Source organism: Myripristis murdjan, chromosome 24 (assembly GCF_902150065.1).
Source record: "Myripristis murdjan chromosome 24, fMyrMur1.1, whole genome shotgun sequence".
In the NCBI taxonomy this organism is placed as follows: Eukaryota; Metazoa; Chordata; class Actinopteri; order Holocentriformes; family Holocentridae; genus Myripristis; species Myripristis murdjan.
The window spans coordinates 16,369,142-16,395,351 of NC_044003.1; the positions used below are offsets into that span (position 1 = coordinate 16,369,142).

Genomic DNA, 26,210 nt, shown 5'->3' on the forward strand with positions numbered 1-26,210 from the left:
TGCTGACCATACGAGAGCCAATATAGTGTTATAGATGTGCAACGTGGATGATGTTTGGCATGATTTTTGTGGTGCAAAATCGTGACCGGCCCCATCAGTTGCTTGGAGGTAATACTGGCAGTCAGGCGGAGATGAGCAGCCCCAATCAATCGTGGCAAAGCCGTGCTGTCTGTTGTCATTACATTTCACATCGTCCTGCAGCCAGATGCAGCGGGCTGAAACCAGTGAGACTCATCTCTGTCACAGACCCATCGTGTCTGACCTTCAGACATGAACCTGCACACACCGCACGCAGACTGCTTTACGAGCTCCGCTGTGACTCATTACATCCACTCTGGGTGAACGGCAATTCATTTGGGGTATGTGTGTGCATATGCGCGTGGGTTTGTGAGATGGTGCACCAATGTGTGACCGACAGCAGCGCACACACATGCACACGTTCTTATCAAGCTCACTACATCAGATAATGTGTGTGAAAGTAATCTGACCTTTGTCAGGTTGGCATGGTAATCCTCACCCCAAATCAGTAAAGATGCTAATTTCCTGCAGGAGATATTAGACACAATGTGGGATTACTCAACTCCCTTTATTGCTGTGATCTTATGGTAGCACATGTTCTTGAACTGTGCGTGCCCAGACTTTATTAAACAATTTCCATCACGGAGGAGATTCATTATCAGGGCCTTCTTATTACGCACTTCAGCAAAAGGTCATCATATTGTTGTTAGTCTCTTGATGTAACTGAGAACTTGTGCAAATGAACACCGTCTTTGTTTTTTTTTTAAAACAAAGACGTCATCTAGAATAAGTGGATTTGGAAAGCATGGTGGTAAAATAAAATGTCAAGAAAAGTGGGCTTGATGTTGCCTTTGATAATTGTGCTCCCCACTATATATACCAGCATACTATACCGTTGTAATATACATACCACACATACTAATACATACATACTTTTAATGTTCCTCCATCCTTAACATAAGAGAATTACATGATGGAAACTGGCAACACAAGATCCCTCTATAGAGAAGATGATCTGAATACATTTTTTACTGCATAAATTTGCATATTAATGAAGAAACCCCTATATTAATGACCTCATTAATAGTGTTGGATATGTTTTTTTTTTAAATTATGGCATGGTATATTAAGCAGCACAAGTGCCTCTTGTTGTAGTTTTGCAGATGAAAGCCACATGCATGGTGTCATAACAAGACAACAGAGTTAGATATTAGGTTAGATAGTGGAGAGAAAGAATATCAGTATCATTTTTGTAAACAAGACTTTGGTCTCATTGCAATTTGAGAAAAATGGCAACAGAGCACTTGTATTGTTCCCAGCAGTGCCCCTCTAAACTTCACCATTAATGGAACCTATTTCAATGTTATTTCCCAGCGTGGCAGTTTAAATACATAGCCAGACACTCACAAACCATTATTTGATCAGGAAATTCCTCACCTTTAACTTCCTTGTGTGTTTATTGGCTTCTGGAAAGTCACGGCCGGGCAGCTTTATGAAAAGACATCAATCGTACAATTCAATGAACTGAGCGCTCACAGCAAACACTTGTGAAAGTCTGCCTCGGAGAAAAAAACATGTAATACTAAAGGGGGCAAGTCCATAGAAATTTTCAATTAAGTTTGGGGTTGTTTGTTTTTGTTTTTCATCTGCTTTTCATTATGATAACACTACACAGTGATTTGCTGATCCCTTTGCCTGCTTTACATTTTAGTGGCCCACAGCAAGTTCAGTAATGTAGCTGGTCTCGAAAAGATAATTTCTTAATGCATATTTATGATCATTATTCTCTCCAAATTTAGACCAGAGCTTCAGGGACCGACACGTCCTACCACCAAGATCATCTTAGTTCACTGAATTACAATGGGGTAAGAATGAGCTTATGTAACACCAAGAGGCTTTTGGGAAATCTAGCTACTTCTTTCACAGTATTGTGAGGTATTATAAATGAATTACAACCATGACACTAGTACACTAGTCTTACATGATATTAAAAATTATACACATCACAATGCCTTGCTATATTGATTATAAAACTGTATGATTTTGGTATGGCTCTTTAAAAATATTAGAATCTGATTATAGAATTATAATGCACCTTTAAGGATTTTATAATATGTGCTTTTGACACCTTTGAATGTGCTATGAAGGCACTTCAGATAAAGTGCCGATTATCTTGCTACTGTCACTGGTGTCAACATGGTGCTGTTAGAGGACAATAGAATAAAAAGGAACACATTTGAAATTATTGCTTAGAACAAAGAAATAGAATCCAAACATGGTGTGAAACAAGTGCATCATGATGAGGAATAACACATTTCAATTAAAACTTTGATTCCACCAAATCAGAAAATTAACCAGACACTGGAGACATAGGGCCCTATCTTGTGCCACCCGCTATCCGCTGCCACTACCCGCTACCCGCAAATTGCGGATTTAGGAACTTCCTCTATCCCTAAACGGTATCTTGCGCCACCCGCTACCCGCTATCCGTTATGCCGACTGCATCATTTGCGCCTGGAGGTGCGTAGTGGGCGTGTTTCATGCGCTATCTCTAAAATTGCTATCTTGCGCACACACTTTAGGGAAAGCGGATATCCGCTATCCCTAAAGTTTGGGCTGTTAGGAGAGCGCGCCCAGGCGGCTTCAATGCGCGCCCCGACGGAGCCTCGCCACGCACACGGTCGGACTGATACCGGGACGCCGCCGGAATGGACTGAGTATATTACTCATATAGACTGTTTAGAGGAAAGACTGCTTTAATTGGACACTTACGCCAGCACGTTTTATTGTTTTATCATAAGCCAGCAGCTGTGCTATATTTTTATTTTTAATATTTTATTTGCCCAATCTACCTTGTCAATAAATTAGTTTACACATAGTTCCACCTCTGCCTCTTGTGTGTGTCTGTGGTGTGGCCGGGGATTTTACTCAATCAGTACAACCTTGTGACACATCCACTTGGACACATGTGGCTCCACCTCCCGAATTAACTCGCCAATAATATAATAAATAATATGTATATAAAGCCAACTTGCTTTAGCCTCAGTAGAAGCCCTGAGAAAATCTACCTCCCTCTCTCCATCGCGGGTTTAGGATTTAGGATTTAGGATAGCGCATCCTGCCCTTAAAGGCAATGGCACCTGGCACACTGATTGGTTTAACTGGCGTAACGCTCAAAACGCGCCTATGCATAATATAGCGGGTTAGGGTTAGGTGGTGTTTTGCGGATAGCGGGAGGTGCACAAGATAGCAACTTTTACGGGGGAACGCCTCTTCCTAAATCCTAAATCCGCAAATAGCGGGTTTAGGGAGTCTGGCGCAAGATAGGGCCCATAAACTCTGTCAAAGTTCAGCCCTTTAACACCTGTAGCAAAGACTTCCAGCAAACATCGTCTTGCCACAGTCTTTTATCAGTGCTGTTTCTCAAACATTATACGCTTCAGCTACTTTCTCAAAGCACTGAATAGAGTTCAATATACCGCAAGGCAGCGTGATGATTTGGAGTATAAAAGGATATACTACAGTATCCAGAGTTATGAGAATGGCACAATAGAATAAAATGGCATAATACAGGATAGACTGGAATAGAATTCAGCATGCTGAAAGGAATAACATACTGTAAAGTTGTGAATCACAATATATTACAATGGCATACATCAGGCCTATTCAATTGGCGGCCCGCGGGCCACATGCGGCCCAGAAGCAATTCCCGAGTGGCCCAGCTCGTGGTTCAACCAAAAAAGCAGAGAAAAACATTCGCGAGAATGAACTCGAAATCCCTGCAGTAGTTCAGAAAGTGAATGCAACACTCCATGTTGCCTAGCAACACACAACCAACTCACACTGCAGCGCGTTGTCTTGAAAGTAGAGTTCTCATCGGGCCTGAAAATTAAGACCCGACCCGACCCGGACACGACTGGGCCAGCCCGAGAAAGCCCGAGGAAAAAAAAAAAAATCGCCAAATTCGCCCTTATTTAGCAGAGCCGGTCGGCCGCGGCACCGGGGCACCATCAGTCGGTATCAGGCGAGCCGGCCGCCGCACCAGCCAGCATCAGGCAGCTCACCTGTCAGATCCGGCAGACCTGACGGGTGGGCGCGGTATCGGACGGTGCCGCGGCAGGCCCGCCTGATACCGACTGATGGTGCCGCGGCATGTGCGGGTCAATACGGTAGTCTAGAAAACTGGAGATTTTTTTTTTCCCGTGCGCCCCCAGTTGCACTGCCCATAGCAGAAACCGTCCCTGCTGCCGAGTCTGCCAGCACAGCGGGATGCTGCTGCAACTCTCTCTCACTTGTTTGCGCTGCACTCGCACAGCTGGTTGTCTGTCTGTCACTGAAAGTTTAGCCTCCAAATCCAATCCAGTCTCTCACTCTCTCCACCAGTCACATAAAAATGAAACGTCATAATCAATAACAGAACACATAATTCTATTTTTTTATTAAAAAAAAAAAAAAAAAAAAAATCCCCCACAGAACCCGAAGCCCGACCCGACCCGCCCAATTCACATAGCCTAAATTTTAGGCCCGACCCGACCCGAAAATGTCGGGTCGGGTCGGGTCGGGTCGGGTTCGGGCAGAATATGAGAACTCTACTTGAAAGTTACTGATGCTAGCGGCTCAAAAGTAGGCCTATGTCTTTTTCAACCCTTAAACGAAAAATTGATGATGAAAACCGCCGTTTTAAATGTCTGGAAAATGTCTGGCCCAGCTTAAGGTCTCGGTTAAAAATCTGGCCCAACTGAATTTGTAATTGAATAGCCCTGGCATACATCATCAAATTATAATGCATTATCTATAAGAATAATATACACCAGAATACAATACAGTACAGTGCACTAATAAAAATACCACTACAGCACTGCACAAAAGAAGAGCATGCAAAAAGAGGTTTATCCCTTGAATGACCCCTGGTTGACTAATTCAGAGAGCGGGCTTGATCGTGATCTGATCCACAAACAGACGGCGAGGCTCCACAGAGCCGCTGGCGCTGCAGATATCACACTGCAGCAGCTGTGGGACTCGGGCACCGCGGGGAAGGAAAGGTGGCCTACTGAAAGGAAAACACAAGTAAGATACGTGTGTGTGTGTGTGTGTGCACACGCGCACACACTTATGCAAGCACGCGCATTCGAACACACACCTGAACGTGTATGCACGGCCACACATACCCACACACTGCTGTTATCTTCTTATCTACAAAGCCCAGGTGTAAGACTACAGAAAAGTAGTTCCTCCAACTCAGTGACTATCTGGTGCAGCACCACTGCTCAATCAGAGCTTTAGCTGTGCTGATACCAATCTCTTTTTAGAGATCGGTATGAAATGAAAAAAGACTCTGGACATTGTTAAAGAGGCAATAAGCAAGTATTTTTAAACTGTCCTATTGAACAAAATGACTATAATACACCTATAAAACACTGATAGGATTATTGATAAATCGATGACTTCACTCTTACCTAGTGATGTGCTGAGGTTCGTTGCTTTGTTTGGCCTGTACTTTGTTTCAGATAACAAACTCACCTCTCTTCAGCAAATATTAAGCTCAGCTGAATTTGGCAGTCATTATAATGTGAAAACTTTTCATCCTAAACTTGTGCAGGTGGTGGAGCTGTGATGAACCACCCCGTAGTCAAAACCACATCATGTTGATTAGATCCCTTGTTCATGGATGTGCTTCAGATGGGCATAATAAGATGAGTTTGTGCTCATTCTTTGCCCACACACAAAACCCAAGACCTTATTTTAGGATGTGTAACTCCTCACATCTCAGCTCCATTTCAACTACTAGACTTTTTCTAACTAAAGGAGCCGTGGAAATGTGTGTAATGATGTGTTAACGAAGGTTTGGAGACTTGATGGCGCTTGTTGTCTTGGTGGTTAAATGTAAAAGAGTAAGAGAGTGGAACACCAGCTAGTCTGCAACAAATGTTAAAGAACATAAAGTTGGATCGGAGAATAGAATATGTAAATGAAAACAGTGATTTGTATGTAACAATAAAAAATAGTCAAAAGTAATGTAGATATGGAGAACTGTTATTATCAGTAGCTTGCAACCACTGGTAAAATTATGCAACTACTAGAATTAGTGCTGTTAATTTCTACTTAGTATATTAATAACAATTAAAATTAGAACATTGGCTGACTCAAAGATTAGTACAAGTGGCCTTTTTTCAGCACTTATTTCTTTGAACTGGCAGCTTTTCCAGTATGGGGTGGGTGGGAAATAATAACAGCTCCCGTCTCCTCTTTAGTCGCTTATAATAAAATATTCAAAACACATGGCGCTATGTCTTTCCTCTTGACCCACATTTAATGCTGGTGGATTAAAGGTGGAGTATTTGATGTCTTTTTTTTTTTTTTTTTTTTAAATTCACTCTAGTGATTTGGTGCGAGTTAACAGTGAATACAATGTCAAGCCTGCACTGGAGGCTCAAAGTGCTGGTTTATGATCTCCTTGTTGTAAAGCCTTGGACTCAGAATAGCATTTCTGTTGAGAGCAGCTTCTCTTAACAAGCTTGAGCTGTTGTGTTAGTTTCCAAAGTAATGTCCAGAGAAAATCCTCACTTCTTCATGATCACACAGTCTAATTGCATGCATAGAAATTATTCACTTTGCAAGTTACAGACAGTAAAAATGTATTTGACAACAAATATATCTTGTCAATACATTTTTATTGCCTCCTCTCTAACTGTTAATGTGGTTGGACATTTGACAGCAACAACATGTAACATCCCAATTATATTGGCTCTTCCACAATGGTATATCTGATTTGAAAACATATCTTAAATACAGTGCAAATAAATTGTAACTTAGATTTTTTTGGTTGCATTTGACAGTGTCCAATGTGAATCTGATAAAAATACAGCCAGCATTTTTTTTTTTTTTTTTTAAATAAGCCCTTGATCATGAAATACGGAAACTGTTTATCTTTCAAAAAGAACATTTACATTTGGTTCATCTTCACAGTACCGGTCTGATTAGTATAGTCTGATACTTCATTGATCTTTGTAGGGAAGTTCTTTTTTTTTTGCATGCCCTCCTCCCCAGGAAGGTCAGAGGTCAGGCTCAGCTCCAGCCCAGTGTCACAGCATTGGAGCTGCTAGGGATTCAGGACACTCAAACAGGTCAGACTCTTGTCACCACAGGCGCTTGAACTTGCATCAAACAAATTTGAAAGCCACTGACAAATGTGTAACAGTGGTGTTCCCCATTGTGCTTATTTATAGAAAGGCTTTGTGCTGTTGAGGTGGGAATCCAGTCATGCACTGGCTGCATGGGCTTTAACACAAAGGCAATCAATCATGTTTGCGCACATTGTTATGCACATACATGTACATCTACATAATCCTCTTGTATTCAGTAGATTTCATTGCGTACATGGGTTTCATAAGTTCATAGAGGTTTCATTGTTTTCAGTGAGTTCTAGTCCTGTGAAACCCATTCGCAACAGATTCTGTGTGTTAAAAAGACATCCTGTTTCAAGTCTAAAACTTACAAAAATGTGCAACAGGCTTGCCACCTCATACTATCCAATATGCACTTGAAATTTTAGACAATTTTATTTGTATCCTGCTTAGTAAATGAGAGCCACTATAAGGGGTATTCAAAGTATGAAGAGTTCTTTCACACAACCTCCCATCTCCTTTTCTTTTTGTTGTCTCTTGACATTCTGTCTGAGTGTTGTTCGTCAGTGTGTAAGCGCCACTTAAAGCACCAGGGAACATGTTGCAATCAGTGTGGTGTCTCAGCACTTGATTGTGGAGGATCTCTGAAGGTAATATGTGGCGGGATGTGCTGAAATGGCTCTGGAATGAGCCTGAGCAGTGAATGGTTTCACAACTACTCTAATCACATACATTCACCTCGCTTGAAAACCAAATTAATCAATACATGGAGTAATATTATATTCCTCACATATTTGAGCTCACTTGCCCAGATATATAAAATCTCATTACCCGTGAATAAATTGCACTCTCAATTCCAAACACATAGAGTAAAATAACACGAAACAAGTCCCTGCAGGTTTTCTTATGTCTAAGATGTGACTATAGTTAGAAATCCATACATTTATATCATGGTGGTGCTGTTGCTATGGATGGGAATCAAAATGGACCTGCTGAAAGAGTGTTTCATGCTTCAGTGGTAAATGCTTAAACATTTTAAGACTGTAAGGCTCTTTTTATAATTCATGGGCATTTGCTCTTTTGATTGCATGCTGATCCTCTCTAGTTTGTGAGTGCTTTTGAGACACGAATAATCTGAGACATTTATAAATCCATCTCAGTGATATTCAAGTAATGCTGCACTGTGTTTGACAAAGAATCCGTAAGTGTTTACTTGTCAAGTAAAGTGCTTTTCATCCATACTGGACACTGTTCACTGAGATGGTTAAATGAACGGATAGAATATCATATCCCCACACTGTTCACTAAAATGCCACTCATCTGTCTGCTTGTTCTCTGGCTGGCCTTCAGCCAGCCTGCTATCGATCTGGCAACGTGTTAAACTGTCACTGTGGGGAAAGCTTAGAGCTATGCTGTACGAACAAGGTAATCTTCCTTCTTTTCTCACAAATTGTGTTACCTAGGCATCTCTCCGCAGACATCCCTGCCCCTTAGGGCCATTGTTGACATTTTATCTCTGCAGGTATACCTGCTTCATCACAGCCACAGCAATGGCCTTGTTGGTCCCTCTTTCATAGATTTCTCTTTGTGCCAAGAAAGGCTAATTGCTGTCATTTCAGGGTCAGGAATTCAAAAGGGAGCTATTTTTCAAAGAAAGTTTGCTCTTGTTGGCTCCCTCTGCATGGATTTGGGCGTGCATGCCAGCTTGTCTGTGCAGCTGTGAATTACTGTGGCCACTTACAGTGTGGCTGAGTGTTTGAGTCAGGATGCTGGGACTGATGGAGTTTAGCCCAGATCCATTTTGCTAAAATAGCCTGTTGTGTAACTTACTGTTCACTTACTAGCCAGGAGGAGTGACAGCATCGTGGTGGAGGTTAAATGTGTGTAGAGCCTTGAAAAGAAGGCGTAGCCGTCACAAATTCCAGATTCATTTGCAGCAAACATTTTGACATTGAATAGATGTGGATTTGAGTACACCAACATTGAAAACTTGAGTAAATATAGTAGAGTGTCCAGGGGTCCCAAAAAAACACTGGGACACTGTGGTCCTGGTGTCCTGACAGTGACACTGTTTATCTCAATAATTGGACTGAATTTAAAATTAAGTTTTATGAAAATCAATGGTACTTTATCTTAGTGTTGTTAAAATAGCTATCCAAACATATAGTGGGCTAAGTGTCGTATTTTTAAGCAGTGTGCATTAAAGTGATTGCCCAGTTATTTAGTCACATGTGTGTATGTTGAATAAAATAACTATGACACATAACTATGATGCCACCGCTGTCTGGCCGATGGATTCCTGACAGCTCAAAAACAGCTCACCATCTGCCAAAATCAAAATAGATCAGCAAGAGAAACAGAGGAGAGAGGCAAGGAGAGGATCATCATGTCTGGAGCGAAGGCAGGAGGTGGACCAGTGTTTTAGAAAAGCTGTCTGTAAATTATGCAAAAGATAGTTCTAGATAGATAGATATGTGTCATGCCTCTAAAATTGCCTCTGAAAGACTGTGGTTACACTAAAATATAGTGCCATAAATAAAGTTCATGATCTCCATAGTCCTTTATATTTGCTACCTGCATTTTGTGAAATCAGTACCCTAAATATCAGTTTCAAAACAGTTTCCAAACCTTTTTTTAACATGAATTTCCACCTTTTTGTAACGTCATATTGTGAGAACTTTGTGCATGTCTCATCTCTCAAATGCCCGCTGTTTATTTTACTCTTACACAAGACTTACATGATAGCCATTACCACATCTCTGTACACTAAGCAGATGGAGGGATGGAAGGTTTGGCATTCTGTGTGTCGAGTGAGTACAAAGGGACGGCCATTGTGTTTGCCTGAGGGGATCATTATACCACAGTCAACAATAAGCCTCATGTCCCCATAACCCACCTGCCTGCCAAGCTGCCTGCCAGCCCACTGGCTGCTCCATGCTAAGTGTGTGGTGATAACGCTGTTATCAGGCAGTCCACTGCCCCATAGGCTGTTAAATAGAGCGGTTCGCAATAAGTCTGATGAAATCTGCTCCCACTGGGTTACACTCACAGCAGAGCTGGACGCACAACACACGTCTGTTCATACAATACATGCATGCATACTGACACAAACCCATACACAGGACACATGACACACACACACACACACACACACACGCACACACACACACACACACACACACACACACACACACACACACACACACACACACACAGACACTTGCGTGATGCACTTAGACAGATATGCACACAATAGAGTTAAAAAAGTGGGCGGAGCTGCAGGTTCTGGAAACATCTTCTCCATTGTTTTCCCATCTTCTGGAATTTTGCTTTTAATGATCACCGCATTATTCCTCAGCACAGAGTGACCGGAGTCTCCTGGAGTCCTGGATAAGGAAATAATACTGTTTGGTTGTTATGGTCATCAGTTCTAAATGTTTCACCTCCATTTCTGAGAAAGTTGAGAAGCTTATGAGTTTTTCTGTTGGTTCAGTGTGTCAAATAGCACAAAATACTACAGTACCTAAGACTCTTACTGTGGTGAAAATGCCAGCTAAAGCCACGACATATATTCAAGTATATATGTCAACAAGTATACAAGTATATTCATTCTCATGATAGAATTTTATTGTAGATTGATGGCCACACTCAGGAACAAAATAGTGCATTTTATTTGCTGAAATGATCTAACAGTGTCTGTGGAAAGTTGACTCAGAGCTACATAGCTCAGCTTCAGCAGCACAGCAGCAGATCTTGAAGCTCAGCAGTTGTTTGTTTCCTGAAGAGTTTCGTGCCAGTCCAAGTGTTGGAGATGCAAGACAGTCATGCAACACTGCATTCAGGGAAATGATGGCAGTTTTACTTCTGTTGGTCACAAATTATTCATAACAGTCACAATAAAAACACGATGTTTATTTTCTGCCACAATGCTGATTACACTTGTATGGCAATATGATTGAAAACAACAAATAAAAATAGACACTTGGCTTGGCCCCATGATGCAAGACATTTTATGTATTTTAATTCCAATTCTTCAATTTGATATGCATGCCCAACAAACTGTCTTCATGTTTATACATTTTAAGTTTTGAGACTTAATTTTCTGGATATTCTCATAGTCCTTTACCACAGAAATACACTATTGTGCCAGCTGGGGTAAACTGAATGCAAAAATTGAGATATAATTGAAATGTAAGCTCTTTATTGGACTTTATAGTCTACTTGCACAACGTACCAGAGTACACTATAGGTTAGTAGCAAAAAAAAAAGTCTCCATATAGTTTGAGGCCTGCTATTTGCTCTATAAGCACAGCCAAAATAAAAATTGCCTTCATCTTAATGTCATGTTACAGTGTGGTTACATTATACTATAACCTCCATGTTTTCAATGGGTTGTTTATTCTACGATGCAGCCAATATAATGATTATGTACTCACTGTGCACTTTCATTATTTATTATTATTGTACTTTATTGTTTATTAGATCCTATAAAGCTTTATCAGCTCCACTTCAAGCAAAGTGTGACCAAATTATCCGCTGGGCTGTACTCAACGGATAATTTGTGGATCTATGTTTTATTTTAAACTATCAGCAGTTCCATAATGAGACTTTACATATCTAGTGCTGGATTGTTAGTTTGGGGGTGTAGAGGCTGAGTAAGAACTTGGCTGTTGGTGTTTTCCCCACCACCGACAGGAGAGCGTGTTGCTGCCATGAGACGAGGTTTAACAATGGTCGGCCTGTTGTTTGGGACCAAGACTGCCAAAGTGATCTTGAGCAAAGCCCAGATTCCCTGATTGCTCTCTGCCTTTTGTCCTTTGTAAAGAAATGTGTGGGAGGCTATATGTCTGTATGTAAAAAAGATACATGTATATGTTAATCTTTGCTAAGCGCTGCAGACAAAAACAAGCTCTGACCTCTCTCAAGAAAAGTGTAGGAGGGCTACACGTCTGTATCTGAGAGGAATATGCAGACATATAAAGTGTATACATTTTACGTGCCACATGTTCATTACTTTGGTGATCCTGGACTGAACTTCTCAGAGATCACCTGTCAATCAAACTGTGTGTCCAGCACTGTGATGTCTGGTGATGATGGTGATTATCAGTGCTCATGCTAACTACGCAGTCTCTTCTATCCCAAACCATCTCAAACTGTAAAACACATTTTTTTTTTCTTTAGGAAAGACCTACCAATACATAGATCCCCTGATTTACTAAGGCAGGTACAAACCAGCTGCATCTGCTATAAAAAAATAAATAAATAAATAAAGTTAACAGCTAATACCAACTTAGCGAGTGATTTACTAAAGCTGATATTTAAATGAGCTCCTTTGCAATTGCGGTGCAAGTAGCCACTTAGAATAGAGTTGCTATTTAAACCAGATGCAAGTTACACAACTTTCCTGTTGTGATGTAGCCTGGCAAACAAATTTGATATTTTACTGGTCAATAATCAAATCCAAATGATTAAATATGTCTGTTATTTCCTGTTCAATGTCACTCACAGTAATTATACAGAATTTCACACAGTAATTATGCAGATTATATTTTAAATCATCCCTATAGTGAACAGGCTGTACATGAAAAAGTTGGGAGAAAAAAAAACAAACTCATTTCACTGAAGCCCTGATGCACCTGTCACACCTGGACAGAGGAGGTTTCCCATCCTCAGCCTCCTCCACCTCTTCCTCCACTTCATCATCATTATTATTATTATTGCTAAACTTTTATTTAACCGGGTGAAGACACATTGAGTGTCAAGAGGCAGCAGCACACAGATGAAACATAGAGCTTACCAGCAAACCAAAACATGAGAAAAATAAATCTACGTTTAGAACGGATTTACAGGATGAGAATCAGCCATGTCACAAACTTTAAGAAAAACATGAACGCCTGTGAATAGAGCCTGCTTCTAATTTCTTTGTAAGGGCTTTAAATTCTGCCAGAGTAAGAGCAGGTCCTGTTGCAGTTTATTTTGGAGTATGTTCCAGTTTAAAGGAGTACAGAACCTAAAAGCTCTCTTACACGCCTCAGTTTGTACCTTAGGTAATTGGAAGAAAAGGAAGATTTGTGAACACAGCCTATAGTTGGGGTTACTTCTCTGTGAAATGGAAGAAATTCAATAGGATGCTTGCAGACCAAAGAGAGCCTTATAAACGAATATGTACCAGTGACAGAGTCTCCTTGTAGACAATGCAGGCCAACTAACGTGCGTATAAAGGGAGGAATGATCAATAACAGCTTTACAATTTAAAATAAACCTCAGTGCCCTGTGATATACACTGTGTGTAAACACCGTAAACACTGTGTCCAAGCATGCATGTATAAAACAGCACCATAATCAAGGACAGGTGAAAAAGTTTTGCTGCCACCAAATCAAACTGAGCCATAAAAGAGAAACACAAATGGGCTGTTTTTTCCTTTTTGTAAATCAGGTGCAAGGAGTTATTATAATAATTAGAATAAAACCCTCCTTCATTTTTGTGGATTTTTGAGACATCTTAAAATTCATAGTCACTAGTTCAGTGGTGGAAAGAGTGCTACAAATTGCTAGTCATCTTACTCAAGTAGAAGTAGAGGTGCTTCTGTAAAAATGTACCTATACAACAGTAAAAAGTAACTCACTTGTACTCAGAGTAAAAGTTACTCAGTTCCTTTTTAGAAGTAATAACTTGAGAAAGATGAGATTTCTTCCAATGAAATTTTAAAAGGAGTTCAAACTAGATTCTTTTAATTGGAAATTTGCAACTTAAAAAAAGTGCACCTAAAAAACTAAAGACTAGATTACTACTCTTCTAGTCTTCTAGTCTCTTCCAGTCTTTGCAAACTGGCCATTTACTGTGAAAGGTGTGTGAAGGTTTCACAAAGAAGCTACTTTATTACAGTAATTTAAGCACATGTGATTAGTTACTTTCATGCCTGCACTAGTTCTAAGGCTAAATGTCAGTACTTATACTTATTTTGCATGCAATGCCATTAGCACCACCGCAAACCTTTACAAAATCAAAGGGCAATTGTCTAGAAACGCAAATAAGCAAGTTTTAATGCACTGTTCTCACTGTAGGTTGAATCAATAGAGAGCACCAACTGAGAAATGTATATGAAATGTTCACTACTTTACTTAATTTAAAGCTTTCTTCATGTTGTCCTCATTATTTAACTCAGCAGGCGATGGAAAATTACAGGGGAAGAACAGGTAGGAACTGCATTAAACCATCTAGCAGAAATAATTACTTTGATTCTGCCATTACCAGGCATACAGGAAGCAATTTTAAAACCTGCTCCCTTGTGTGAAACTCCGGGGTAGACAGATATTGTAACCTGTGCTGAACTCGTGGTGAACACCCGTTTCGATTAGCGGGGCATGGACAGATTTTTCGTGACAAGGGAAAGTCATCAAAAGCCACTTTAGCTGCTGTCTGCACACACCATCAAAGCCTTGTTAGCATTTTATCATTGAATTGATTCTGACGTGTAGCCCGAGGCTGCCTGTGCCCTTGCGTACAGCAGAGCTCTGAATCTGGTCGTCTCAACAAGAGTGAGGAAAAGGGCAACCGCAGCCTGCTGGCCAGAGAAGTGAAAGCAGAGGGATTGCTGATTTGAATCTCCAGACCAGCTGGGGACCGTCTTTCCTGGGGAGGTGAACGAGATATGTTTTCCCTTCCCTCCTGACTGCTGTCAGTATGCCCAAGAGCAAGAAAATGACATCCTCCCTAGCAACTCATGAGAGTGTGAAGAGTTGGATAAGAGCAAAGCTATATGTAAACTGCAAAACTGGTATTGTTGTGGAAATATACCTAACTGGGTTTATATGGAATCCAATCTGTGTCAAATCGAGTTGGGACCTTGTGAATCAGAATTTACTCAAATAGGGAAACCAGTGCCAAACTTACCGAGATGTTTGTGTGACGATCCAAAGCTGAGCCCGCTGAACATGGGCAGCTTGGTGGTTCCCTCATGTTTTTCCTGTGTTTGCATGGGTTTCCTCTGAGTGCTCCATTTTCCCCCTACTATCAAAAAACATGTATGTGCAGGTAATGTAGATCTGGAGTTGGTCCACTGTGTCTGGCCACTGCTCCTCAGTGTAGGATGGGTCAAATGCAGAGTATTAAATTCCCCAGTGAGAGCAGTGAGGAATAATAACTTAAAATTGAACCACAGTTGAACCGAATTATCCACCCCAGCACCTAAAAAGATGTGTAACTGCATAAAAAGGTGTTTACTCACTGTGATAGTGCACGCTCTGGGAGGTGGGGGGTGTTCAAATTAAAGAGGTTACGACTAAATAGCATTTATAACATGACTGAGATGTTAGCATGGAGATGTCAACAGGCGAAACTGGGAAGAAGGAGTGGAGACGCCGTCCTACGAGGCAACACAATCAATCATCCACCAGTTCAGCCAGCAAGCGTGCGCACACTGCAGAGACCAAAGCCAACATGGCACTTTGTTTTCTCCACAAATGTGTCCTTTTGTTTATACGGAGCAGCTGAATTTCCTTTCTGCAGCAGGTAAACTGCCAGCTTAATCCTCCCTTGCCCCGCAGCTGCTCCCCCGGGCTCCAATGCTGTAAAAAAAAAAAAAAAAAAAAAAATTATCCTGTCCTCATTCAAATTATTGGGCTTTACTTGGAGCAACAGACACCAAAGTGATCTAACACCTACAAAGACCTTTGTTTATACTCCACAGTATGATGAGCAATGCCTCAAAAAATAACAGGAATATGGTAATACGATAGCATTAGTGTATCATGCTGCGACCGTTTATGCGAGCAATAGTCATTCTAGCCGAGGGATATTGTTATATTGTTTTGCATGCTCTGCATAATTCACACAACGCTGCGATGATTTTGTGTCTTTCCAAGAATTTTTGTGTAAAGATCTGCACTGGAGATGGAACTGTTGTATTTTTTTTAAAGACAAGTATAATAAGTAGGGACTGTTTTATGTGTGCTTTGACCCAGTGTGGGTTTCTGGTGGATTTGTTCTCCACCGGCAGCTCCCACATTGTAAATATAATCAGAAAAGCTAAAAGGGTCAAAATAATGCATACAGCAAGGGGTGGGTGGGGTGGGGGTTGGGGTGACACGTGTTATTCACTGTAGGTCCTGTAACCCCATTAGAACTGAAAGTGTTTTTCCCATATCCGTTCAACGCCAAGGTCAACAAAGTGTGTAGGCTATGTGTGTGTTTGTATGTGGGTGAGTGCGTGCATGTGTGTGTGTTTTTTTTTTTTTTTTTTTTTTTTTTTTTTGTACAATTGTTTGGTAACCGGTTCTTTAATGTGATCACTTGAATAGGCCAGGTGTGGGACATATGTGACCATCTCTCTCTCTTTCTCTCTCCCTCTCTCTCTCCCTCTCTCTCTCTGTGTGTGTGTGTGTGTGTGTGTGCTGCTTACGCTTTGATTTGGGGTTTATATATAGCCTAGTTGATGTGGAAGTTGTTCGATAGCTGTCTCCAAAGCGACCAAGTTCACACTTCCCACACTCTGACGCAAACAAACAAACAAACAAAAAAAAAAAAGCATCCGTGGAAAGAAAGGATGACAACATGCAATCAAAACAGCAGCTAAATCGCAGTTGTATCTGATTATTTTGAGGCAAAGTGGGCAGCATGTGTCATTAACATCTGCACAGTGGCCTCGGGCATGTACTGTGTGTGTGTGTGTGTATGTGTGTGTGTGTGTGTGTGTGTTTGTGTGCGTGTGTCCACTGTTGAACTGCAATTCATGCATCAGATGGTTTCATGTGAGGAGTATTAACTTTTTATTCCCTCCTGATGCCAGTGTAGCAATTATAGTGGGTTCATAACAATGTAACATTTTTTTTCTAGGATTATAATTAAAGGTGCTGCATGCAGCATTGTTAAACCTCTTCAACCCTGCTGGTCTCAGGTGTGGATTCATCCTTACAAATGCATGCTGTGCAGTCAAACTTTAATTTAAATTCTAGTGGAGATCTCAAAGTTTCCAGAGATACCAAATATATCTTCTTGAATTATGGGGAAATGTGTATAAAATGATGCACAGAGCATCTATATATTTTCTATTTCAGGTAATGCTGTAGGATTTAATGTGATGTGGCTCCAATGAAGCACTGCAACCAGCAGAGACAGAATCTGTACGTGCCATTACCATGCAGTGTGGAGAAAAAAAAATCTTTAACCATGGAGCTACTTAGGGTGACACAGACAATTTAACTGCTGTACCTTGATGAGATTATACTTAAAACAAACAAGTCTGAGTCTAGTGGTACTGGTTAGGATGTTGCTGCTGCTCTCCCTTCCTTTCTTCCATAAACTGATTTGTATGTTTTGTTTTGTTTTGTTTTGTCATCTCTTGGCCTTGTATGCTAGAGGATAAACATGTGGGAAGTGATGTTTTTTGCCAGTCTTTCACTCCTTACACCCATCGGCCGCTGTGAGAAATTCTTGAAGAGCGGCACCTTCTTCCTGTTTTGTGCAGATCTATCTCCCCCTGTACCATAAAGCAAGGTGGCAGATTTCCCACCAAATCAATAAATCATTACCGTTAACATGGTAATGATTAATGGTAATGATTTATTTAATGGTGATGGAACATGATGCATATAATACTTAGTTAATCAATTGCAGTAGCTATATAACTGATTGCTTATATCTTACCAGCATAACTTGCCTTAAAACAGTAGTGTAAAAGTTTAAATTGTATAACTCTCTCTCTCTCTCTCTCTCCCTCTCTGTGCAGATTGAAGACATTGTCACCCGCATCCAGGATGAGACAGAGGGTGTTCCCATCAGGACTGTCAAGAGCTTCATGACCAAAATCCCCAGCGTTGTCACGGGTGAGATATAGGACTGGAGAGAGGGAGAGAGAGAGAGCTCAGACAAGTTGACAGTAGCAAACACTGTTGTATAATGAGTATAAGACACAGACTGTGAAAGTGGACCCTCATAAGCCCAGGTGACTGCAGAGACCGACATGGTTCAGTTGCTTGTTGGTTTCAGTAGGTGGAGAGGAGTGTGTTTGCCCCCTGGGTGTGTGTTGGACTGCAGCTCTCCTCGTGAGCTGAAGCTACATCAAGCTCGACATTGAAGCCTGTGACCACATCTTAAACGCAGTGGTTAAAAAATAGGAAAATAAGGTCTTGGTCGAAAACAAAATAATCCTTTCCAGTGAGCGGGTACAGTCTTGAAATTAGCGGGTCAGTGCATTCCAGGAGTTACTGCATGTTTAATTGGTATAACCACTTTCCCTCAGTTTACTTCATGTTCCTCTCCTCCAGTTAGTGATTTCTTGGCTCTCCCAGAATGCCTTTCCCAACCCCCAAAGAAGAGGCACGAACTTGTTGCATCCAACTGCGGGTTATTCATGTGGGTAGAGAACAATAACAGCAGACGAGCGAGCGCTTTCCCAGCTGATAAAAACAAGAGTCACTTCCCATACTGCAACATATCTTTGTCTGCATTGCATTCTGGTCTATTAAGGCTGCCGTCAGTATAGAAATTCATATCTCTGCATCGTCTGTGATACATGATTATTGAATATCAGGTGCATAATGGTAGCCCCTTGTTGTTTGATGCTGAGGAACTGACATCAAAACCTGATGTTTACAGTTAATGTTTCATATTAACATTTTCTGCTATTAAACTTTATTTTGACTGTACTGGAAATACCTGGACGTGACATGATGTCTGTGTTTGGTCACAGAAATAAAAAAAAAAATACCCCAAAATACATAAAGAAAATGGATTAAGAAATGCAAGTTGCCAATAGCTGGAGGGAAGGTAGGAAGACAGCCACAGAGACACAATTTAGATGTTTCCGGCTGGGAAAATGTGAGTGGGGAATGTGAGTGACTAATACTCTCCCCTTCCCTTAATAAACACTGTTGACGTGTCCTTGCACAAGAGAAGCAACTGCAGAGGAGCTGCCAAAACTAGAAGGCTGCACTTGTATCAGGCATCTCTCAGGTGTGTGTGAGTGTGTGCAGTGTGTTAATGGGAAGCAGGGCATTGCAAGGTTAAAATTCAGAAAAACAAAGCTGAAAACATTTCTCTCCACCAGGTAGGGATTGATGTCAGCCAACTTGCCCGCTGCCTGTGGTCCCTTCATATTGCCAAGCATAATCAGTTTAGCGGGCTGGTACCGCGGCAGCCGGCAGTGGCTCAGCCCAAACAAATGATGGAGCAAAGATGGGCTATTAGCATTATTATTATTATTTTCTCTCTCACTCCCTGCTCTCATGGAGAATACATCACCTTGATATGCTATACGCAAAGCATATCAATAAACACAATTACTACAGCGGCGGACGGGTACACAGAGCGGCGTCTGAGCTCAAATGTGTGCAGCTGAGTGCCAAGGGCCATGAAACTAATGAATGATGGAGAATTAAACACCGCCTCTCCGGGGACTCGCACACAGCAGAGGGGGAGCGCAGATGAGATGCTCCTCTATACTCCTGCTTTGCAGAAAATTACAAACTTGGCCAGGAGTGTCACTTTGGATCCACACTTATCAAGCATATTCCAGAGTATTTTTAGCTCAACCCACATAGTTTTTTTTAAGAGAGATACTGATTCCATTTTTTTTTTTTTATAACATTAGCTGCCAATAACCAATATTTATTTATTTATTTTTTTTGCCAATATTGTTTTGCTATCCTTGTGCTTCTTAAATCCCGATTAAAGAACAGAGGTGACAGAGTGTTTGGCATTGTGACCCTCAGTATCTGGAACAATCTTCCACAAGAGTTTAGGATGGCTAAGTCCATCTCCTCTTCGAAGTCTCCTCTTAAAATGCACCTCTATAGGCTTGTTTTTCCATTGGTTTAATTTCTAAATTAATTGTTATGTTGCCATGTGTTGTTTAGTTTGTTTATTATTGTATTAATGCTGTCATTGTTCTTATTGTTTTTTTTTTTTTTTTTTAGGATTAATACATTCATGCCCCCTTTATTTTTTTGTTTTATCCTAGTATTATCATTAACATTATTATTATTCTTAATAATAACCTCTTCTTCTCCTTCTTCTTCTTCTTCTTCTTCTTCTTCTTCTTCTTCTTAGTAATGATAATAATACAATTTGAAAATTACAGACAAATAAATAAATGGGAAAAGTATTACTCAAGTACACCTCTTTAATGAAATGTTTGCATAAACAAAATAAACAAAGAGCAAATTGAAAATGCACAATAAATGAGATGCCATACGAAACACTATGAAAAGTCTTTTTTGAAAAGAGCTTGAGAGTGGCCCCTTTCATGTTGGAGAGGGAAAACAGGAACCCACCGGTTTCCAAGGCATGTGAACACTCATTATTCATTTCCCACACTGCAAAAACGATCCGAATAAATAAGTCATTTAGTCATGTTGCTTCCCTTAAATTTAAAAAAAAAAAAAAAAAATATATATATATATATATATATATATATATATATATATATATATATATATCTGCTGATGAGATAATACTGCAAGTCCTTGTTTTGAATTGTTTCTCGAACCAAGCTGTCCTAATGTGATTCTTTCTCGAAACCAGCAAATAATTTGCCAGTTCAGATCATTTCCCCTCTTCCTGATTTTATTTATTTAGGTTTTTTGTCTCTCTGATGTTGTCTGTTTTGATGTAGATGGGGCTGGGGGCTTGTAAAACATCCATATGTGCCTTTAGCCCCAAAGAATGACCCACTAAAATAATGATGAAAAAACTTATCCTTCTTTCTTTCTTGGTCAGAATCATGGCCTCTGTCTCCTTTTGTCTCACCATCATCCTCTGCTTTTAAACCCATCGATCGCTCTTTGTTTTACTTTCCTCCTCTCTCTCCCCTATTTCTTTCTCTCGCTCACTGTCTCTCTCAGCGTTTATCTCCTCTTACAGCATTCCTCGGAGTCATAAGAGTGAGGCAGCGATAGAGGGAGAGTGGAGTGAGGATAGGTTCATATGAGATAAATCCTTTCTGCTGTTTCATGAAATCCGTAAGCTGTAGCACTCCCTCGGTGACCATAAGCGAAAAACCCTCATCAACAATATGACAGTCATTTTGCTTTCTCCGTCTGACCTGATTACAGGCGCAGATATTGTACAGTGGATGATGAAGAACCTGGCCATTGAGGATCCAGGTAGGTTTTGCAAACATTTTCAGCTGTGAAATACTTTGCTAAACGTAGTTATTCAAGTTATTAAAGGCAGCAGCCACCTCCAAATCCTCTATTTGTTCAAAGCCGTATTTACCAAGATGCAGGCTATTTACCACAGTGTGCAAAAACTTGAGGGCCACAGCTGTCTCCAGTTTTTTAAGACTACTTGCATATCCAGTCAGTCACAGTTTTCCAGTTAAAAAACCTGAGGCATGATTGAAGTAGGTAAGTAGGTCTAACATTACCCCCTTGTTTTGCTTCATATCCTCTGACATTCAAAACAAGAGTAATTCTCACTATTATTTGTTGTGCCACTCCTCAGATTGCATGTTAATTGGATCATACATGTTAAACTTATCTTGGTATTCTTGGTATATCTGGCCAAATGTCTGTCCAATTTCCCTGTGCATGCTTCTGCACACCGGTTGCTTTGAAATGGAGTTTCAGGTGTGGAAAGCATTATGCAGCTGCAATAGTTTGATACAATATGGAGGCATATGGATGCAGGGATAACCCTATGATTAACTCAGTGTCCAGAAAACCCTGGATTAGCAACCAGGAAAAATGCACTGCAGTCCCAGCAGCAGGCCACAGGTAATGCAAGGTCACTTAATTGTAACAAGTAATAAAGTTCAAATATAATATACATGTTTTGTCTGTCTGTCTCCTGTCTGTCAACAACTTAACACAATAGTGATTCAACCTATAGTCAGTTCATGAAACATTTACATTTGCTTTTTGGCCATTTCCCACAATAAATCTCTTGCAAACAGGAAGTGATGCATTTTATGTTTCTGGTTTGTTGAATAAATAGAGGATGACACAAAAGCCACCGTGGCTAAACAGACTCAAACTGTATTAACAGAAAAATCCAAGAAAACAGACTTAACAGTAAGCAGTGTGACTGACAAGTAATCTCTGTGCGGAGCAGCGCAGCAGCAGGACAGCAGAGAGCTCTGATCAACAGACAAGAGGATGCAGACAGTTTAATAGTGGCTAATTTTCTTATGGCGCTCATAAAGTGTTGCTTGGTGGGCTTGTTTCACCTGAGCTGTAATGGTGGGAGAGCCATGTTTTTCTCCTGGTGCATTAGCTCATAACGTGGACACTGAGTCATCCATGTACACCCATGTGTCCAAGCCACTGCAGGGCAGAAGGAAATCCCATTAGAGATTTTAAAAGGCTGCATTTAGTCTACAACAAAGTACCTAAATAAATAGTTCATTGTGGCGACTGATAAATCAATACCTCTACAGAGTGACCAAATATTGATCTCTAAGTAGAAAACTTGAACTTGAGTTGCATCATATTCCTGCCTCGATCTTATGAATTTCATGTGTTGTGTAAAAGTAATGACTTTCATTTCAGTCTCCCAGTATATTTGCCAATTTTTGACTGGCAGTAAATGGATTGCTTACTCACTGTGATTGAGACTTGTTGGTGTCCTGTTGTCTCTCCTAGCTGAAGCCATGCACATTGGGAGCCTCATCGCCGCTCAGGGCTACTTCTTCCCCATCTCTGACCACGTCCTCTCCCTGAAAGATGACAGTACCTTCTACCGCTTCCAAGTGAGCAGGGGGGGCAAGTAGCAAGTGGTTGATGTGAGATACAGATACTTAATAACTTCAACTATGGTCTCTTTTGTTGAGTGTTATTATACCAAAGCAGCAGGATTAATAGGACAATTACATAAAGTGATACCAGGACATTTACAATTTCAGCTGGATATTTTTCTTCATCAGACACTTCTGGGTAAAAAGAAAAATCTTACTTTTCCCTTATATTCCTCCAAATGGTTATCCCTAACAAAAACAGTGGTGGCTGCAAGCTTGCAACTTGTAGTGCTACATGGTGGCAAGCAAGAGGGACCATCCCCTTTCTAGCACAGTGAAAATGTAATTTGAAAGAGAAATCTGAAATTTGAAAGAAAATAGCGATAATGTGAGAATGTAAATATGCTAATATGGCAATAATTTCACAAGAACTTACATGCATGCTGCTATAGCGCTGTGTAGGTTGTTCAAAGTGTATCTCTGTGTATTTGAGATTGCAACTGAAGTGTCTGTGCTTGATTAATCTGGGTTAACGTCTCTGTCCTGAATGCTATTGATGGGCTGTTTGATAGTTTGAACATTTTTCAATAGCAAAGTCTAGAGAGGGTCTGCATTCATGGCAAATGTGCCAAAGTTTTACCATACTCAACTATCACGAAAAGGTATATATATAAAAAAAAAAAAAATACAAAAATGTCAACTGATGGATTTAGAAATGATAGGATTGAAAGCATTAATGATAGAACTTTTTTAATAACAGGTTGATAAACAGGAAAAATTCATGATGACAGGGAATTCGTTTATCACGGATAAAATTTCTGCTTGAGGGAGAATTTACGTCCGCACACAGCTGGCATTTAAATCCAGACTTTCAAATAAAATGAATCTGTCTTCATTGTAAATGGATTATTGTAGATTCCCTTCCATAAGTGCAAATTGCCTTGTGCCTTTCATAACATGGACATAAACTCAAACTAATCCCGTCTTTATCCCACATTAGTGTAAGAGATACTGTCCAGCTATATTAATCTGATTGACTGGAGGGACTCTTACATACATAAAGACTGCGGTAAGCCGTCCGTGATTACTTTGTTCCATTATGGAATTACACTGGATTGGACAAAATCTTGATCTCTGTGGCATAAGCCCCTGTCCATTCTGTGCAGCTCCCTCCGCTCTACATTGGGATCCCATGACCTTATTAAAAATGAATGATAATCTGTTGAAATATTCATCAGGCAAAGAGACCAGGTCTGGGCTGGTCTGGGAGGAAGATTGCTAAAAAGCTGACAGACCTTGAGCAAGAGCCAAAAATAACAAAAACAACACAAAACACGCCGAGATTTTTTCCCTGCTTTCACCGTTCGACAGAGAAAGGAGATGGCAGTGGAGCCCCGGATTAATTATGTCAGACTGTTTTTTTCCCACCTAATTGGTGATTAAAAAGTGGAAATTATGTTTTTGAATCCTTCAGTGGGCAACGGCAAGGCAGCCTGTGCTGAGATTAGAATGATCTCCGTGTAGCGCCTTCCTCCTTTCGTATTCACCGAGTCGTATTGGAGGGCTGAATCTCCACTGGAGCTAGAGGAGCCGTTTAATTAAACCAGACAACAGTGGCGCGCTTTGACCTTGGTTCTTCCCTCCTTCAAAGTGAAGCAGGAGAGGAGACGAGGAGGAGGAGGAGGAGGAGGAGGAGGAGGCCTGTTTGGAATAGCAGGAAAGCCTCACAGATAATCACCATTCATTAGCATTTCATTTTCGAAGCAAATTACTTTTAGCACGAGACAAAGAGAAACACAGAGAAGGAAAAATCAAAACAATTAACATTAGGACGAGATTTGTAATATCTTTACGTCGCCGTCCTTATTGAAACAACTCTAGATGGTTCTGAAAATGTGATTCGAGACTTTGAGAGAGAGTTGTGCCAAATAATTCTGTCAGTATCTGTTCTCAGCCAGCTGACTATTGTTCTTATTTTCCACTGTGTGTCTCGCTGCTTTCATCCTCTGCCTTTTTGATTGTGTCACTGCGGCACTCCCACGCCTCTGCAGCACCCTAGGATGCTTCTCAACAGGGAAACATTTGGCTCTTCTTTGGGAATTGGCTTTTCTCAGTCCTCTCTATCCCGACAACAACTAATGCTTAAATTGCTCACTTAGGAACACAGGGCGATCTCGGTGCCTTTGTGTCGTGTTGGAAAAATAACATCTCAAATTAAGGTCACTGTCATCACTCCTGGTTTTCAGAGAGGCTTTGAAGTATTCATTTCCCTGCTTACTTTTGACGTTGAAGTATTTCAGTACTTACAAGGAGGAGAAGTGCACAGAAACAGTGGCAGTGCTGCATTACTGTTGAATCTATTTAGAGGAATACTAACCACCTTTTGATTCACACTCTCACCTCGTCCATTTGTCCCTCCTCAGGCACCGTATTTCTGGCCGTCCAACTGCTGGGAGCCCGAGAACACAGATTATGGTAAGAGCTGTACAGCACACTGCAAAAAGTCAAAATCTTACCAAGATTATTTGTCTTATTTCAAGTAAAAATGTCTTATTTCTAGTCAAAATATCTCATTACACTTAAAATAAGACATGATCACCTCAGAAATAACTTGTTTTTAGACAATTTTCACTTGTTTCAAGTAAATTTTCACTTGTTTCAAGTGAAAATTTACTTGAAACAAGAAACAAATTCTGCCAATGGAACAAGCACATTTTTACTAGTGACACAAGTGAACAAGTAAAAATTTGCTTGTTCCACTGGCAAAATTTGTTTCTTGTTTCAAGTAAATTTTCACTTGAAACAAGTGAAAATTGTCTAAAAACAAGTTATTTCTGAGGTGATCTTGTCTTATTTTAAGTGTAATGAGATATTTTGACTAGTAATAAGACATTTTTGACTTGAAATAAGACAAATAATCTTGGTAAGATTTTGACTTTTTGCAGTGCATTATGGCTTTTTTTTTTTTTTTTTTTTTTGCATAGTTTAGTCTTCTCTACTATACTTACTTTACTTACTTCTCTACTTCTAGATGTTTGAATATTTATTTTATTTCCCTAATTCATAAAATGTCTAAAATCCAAACACTAAGGTGATAATGTACCTTAAAATACTTTGCTGCTCCGACTAAAATTCATTAGTGTGGAAGTCATGGAGGCTGGAGTTCAGCTTTCCCATCCAGTTGCCCCACTTTCTGTCAGAGATGTACATCCTTTTCATGAAGCATTCTTCCTCTTCGGTTGATCTTGGTGCTGATTTGCACATCACTGCCCCCTTCCAGACAGATTAGCTAGTCTAGTAGTTTTAGTCTACCAAGAAATGTCATCAACCATGTCTTTGAGCACAGTCTGGTGTCAAACAAATGTATAACCTTTCTAGAAATCTGACTTTGGTG

The 26,210-nt window shown here is 40.4% G+C and overlaps 1 protein-coding gene across 2 annotated transcripts in view; it reads left to right on the forward strand.

The window, feature by feature from the left end:
- The window catches only part of LOC115355998 (regulator of G-protein signaling 6-like), a 111,355-nt gene that overhangs the window by 66,254 nt on the left and 18,891 nt on the right, over positions 1–26,210 (forward strand). For both annotated transcript variants that reach the window (XM_030046973.1, XM_030046972.1), the window contains 4 exons: positions 17,870–17,966; positions 21,195–21,245; positions 22,725–22,831; positions 25,240–25,291. In XM_030046973.1, the coding sequence (XP_029902833.1) occupies positions 17,870–17,966; positions 21,195–21,245; positions 22,725–22,831; positions 25,240–25,291 (307 nt within the window). The remainder of the gene's footprint in view (positions 1–17,869; positions 17,967–21,194; positions 21,246–22,724; positions 22,832–25,239; positions 25,292–26,210) is intronic.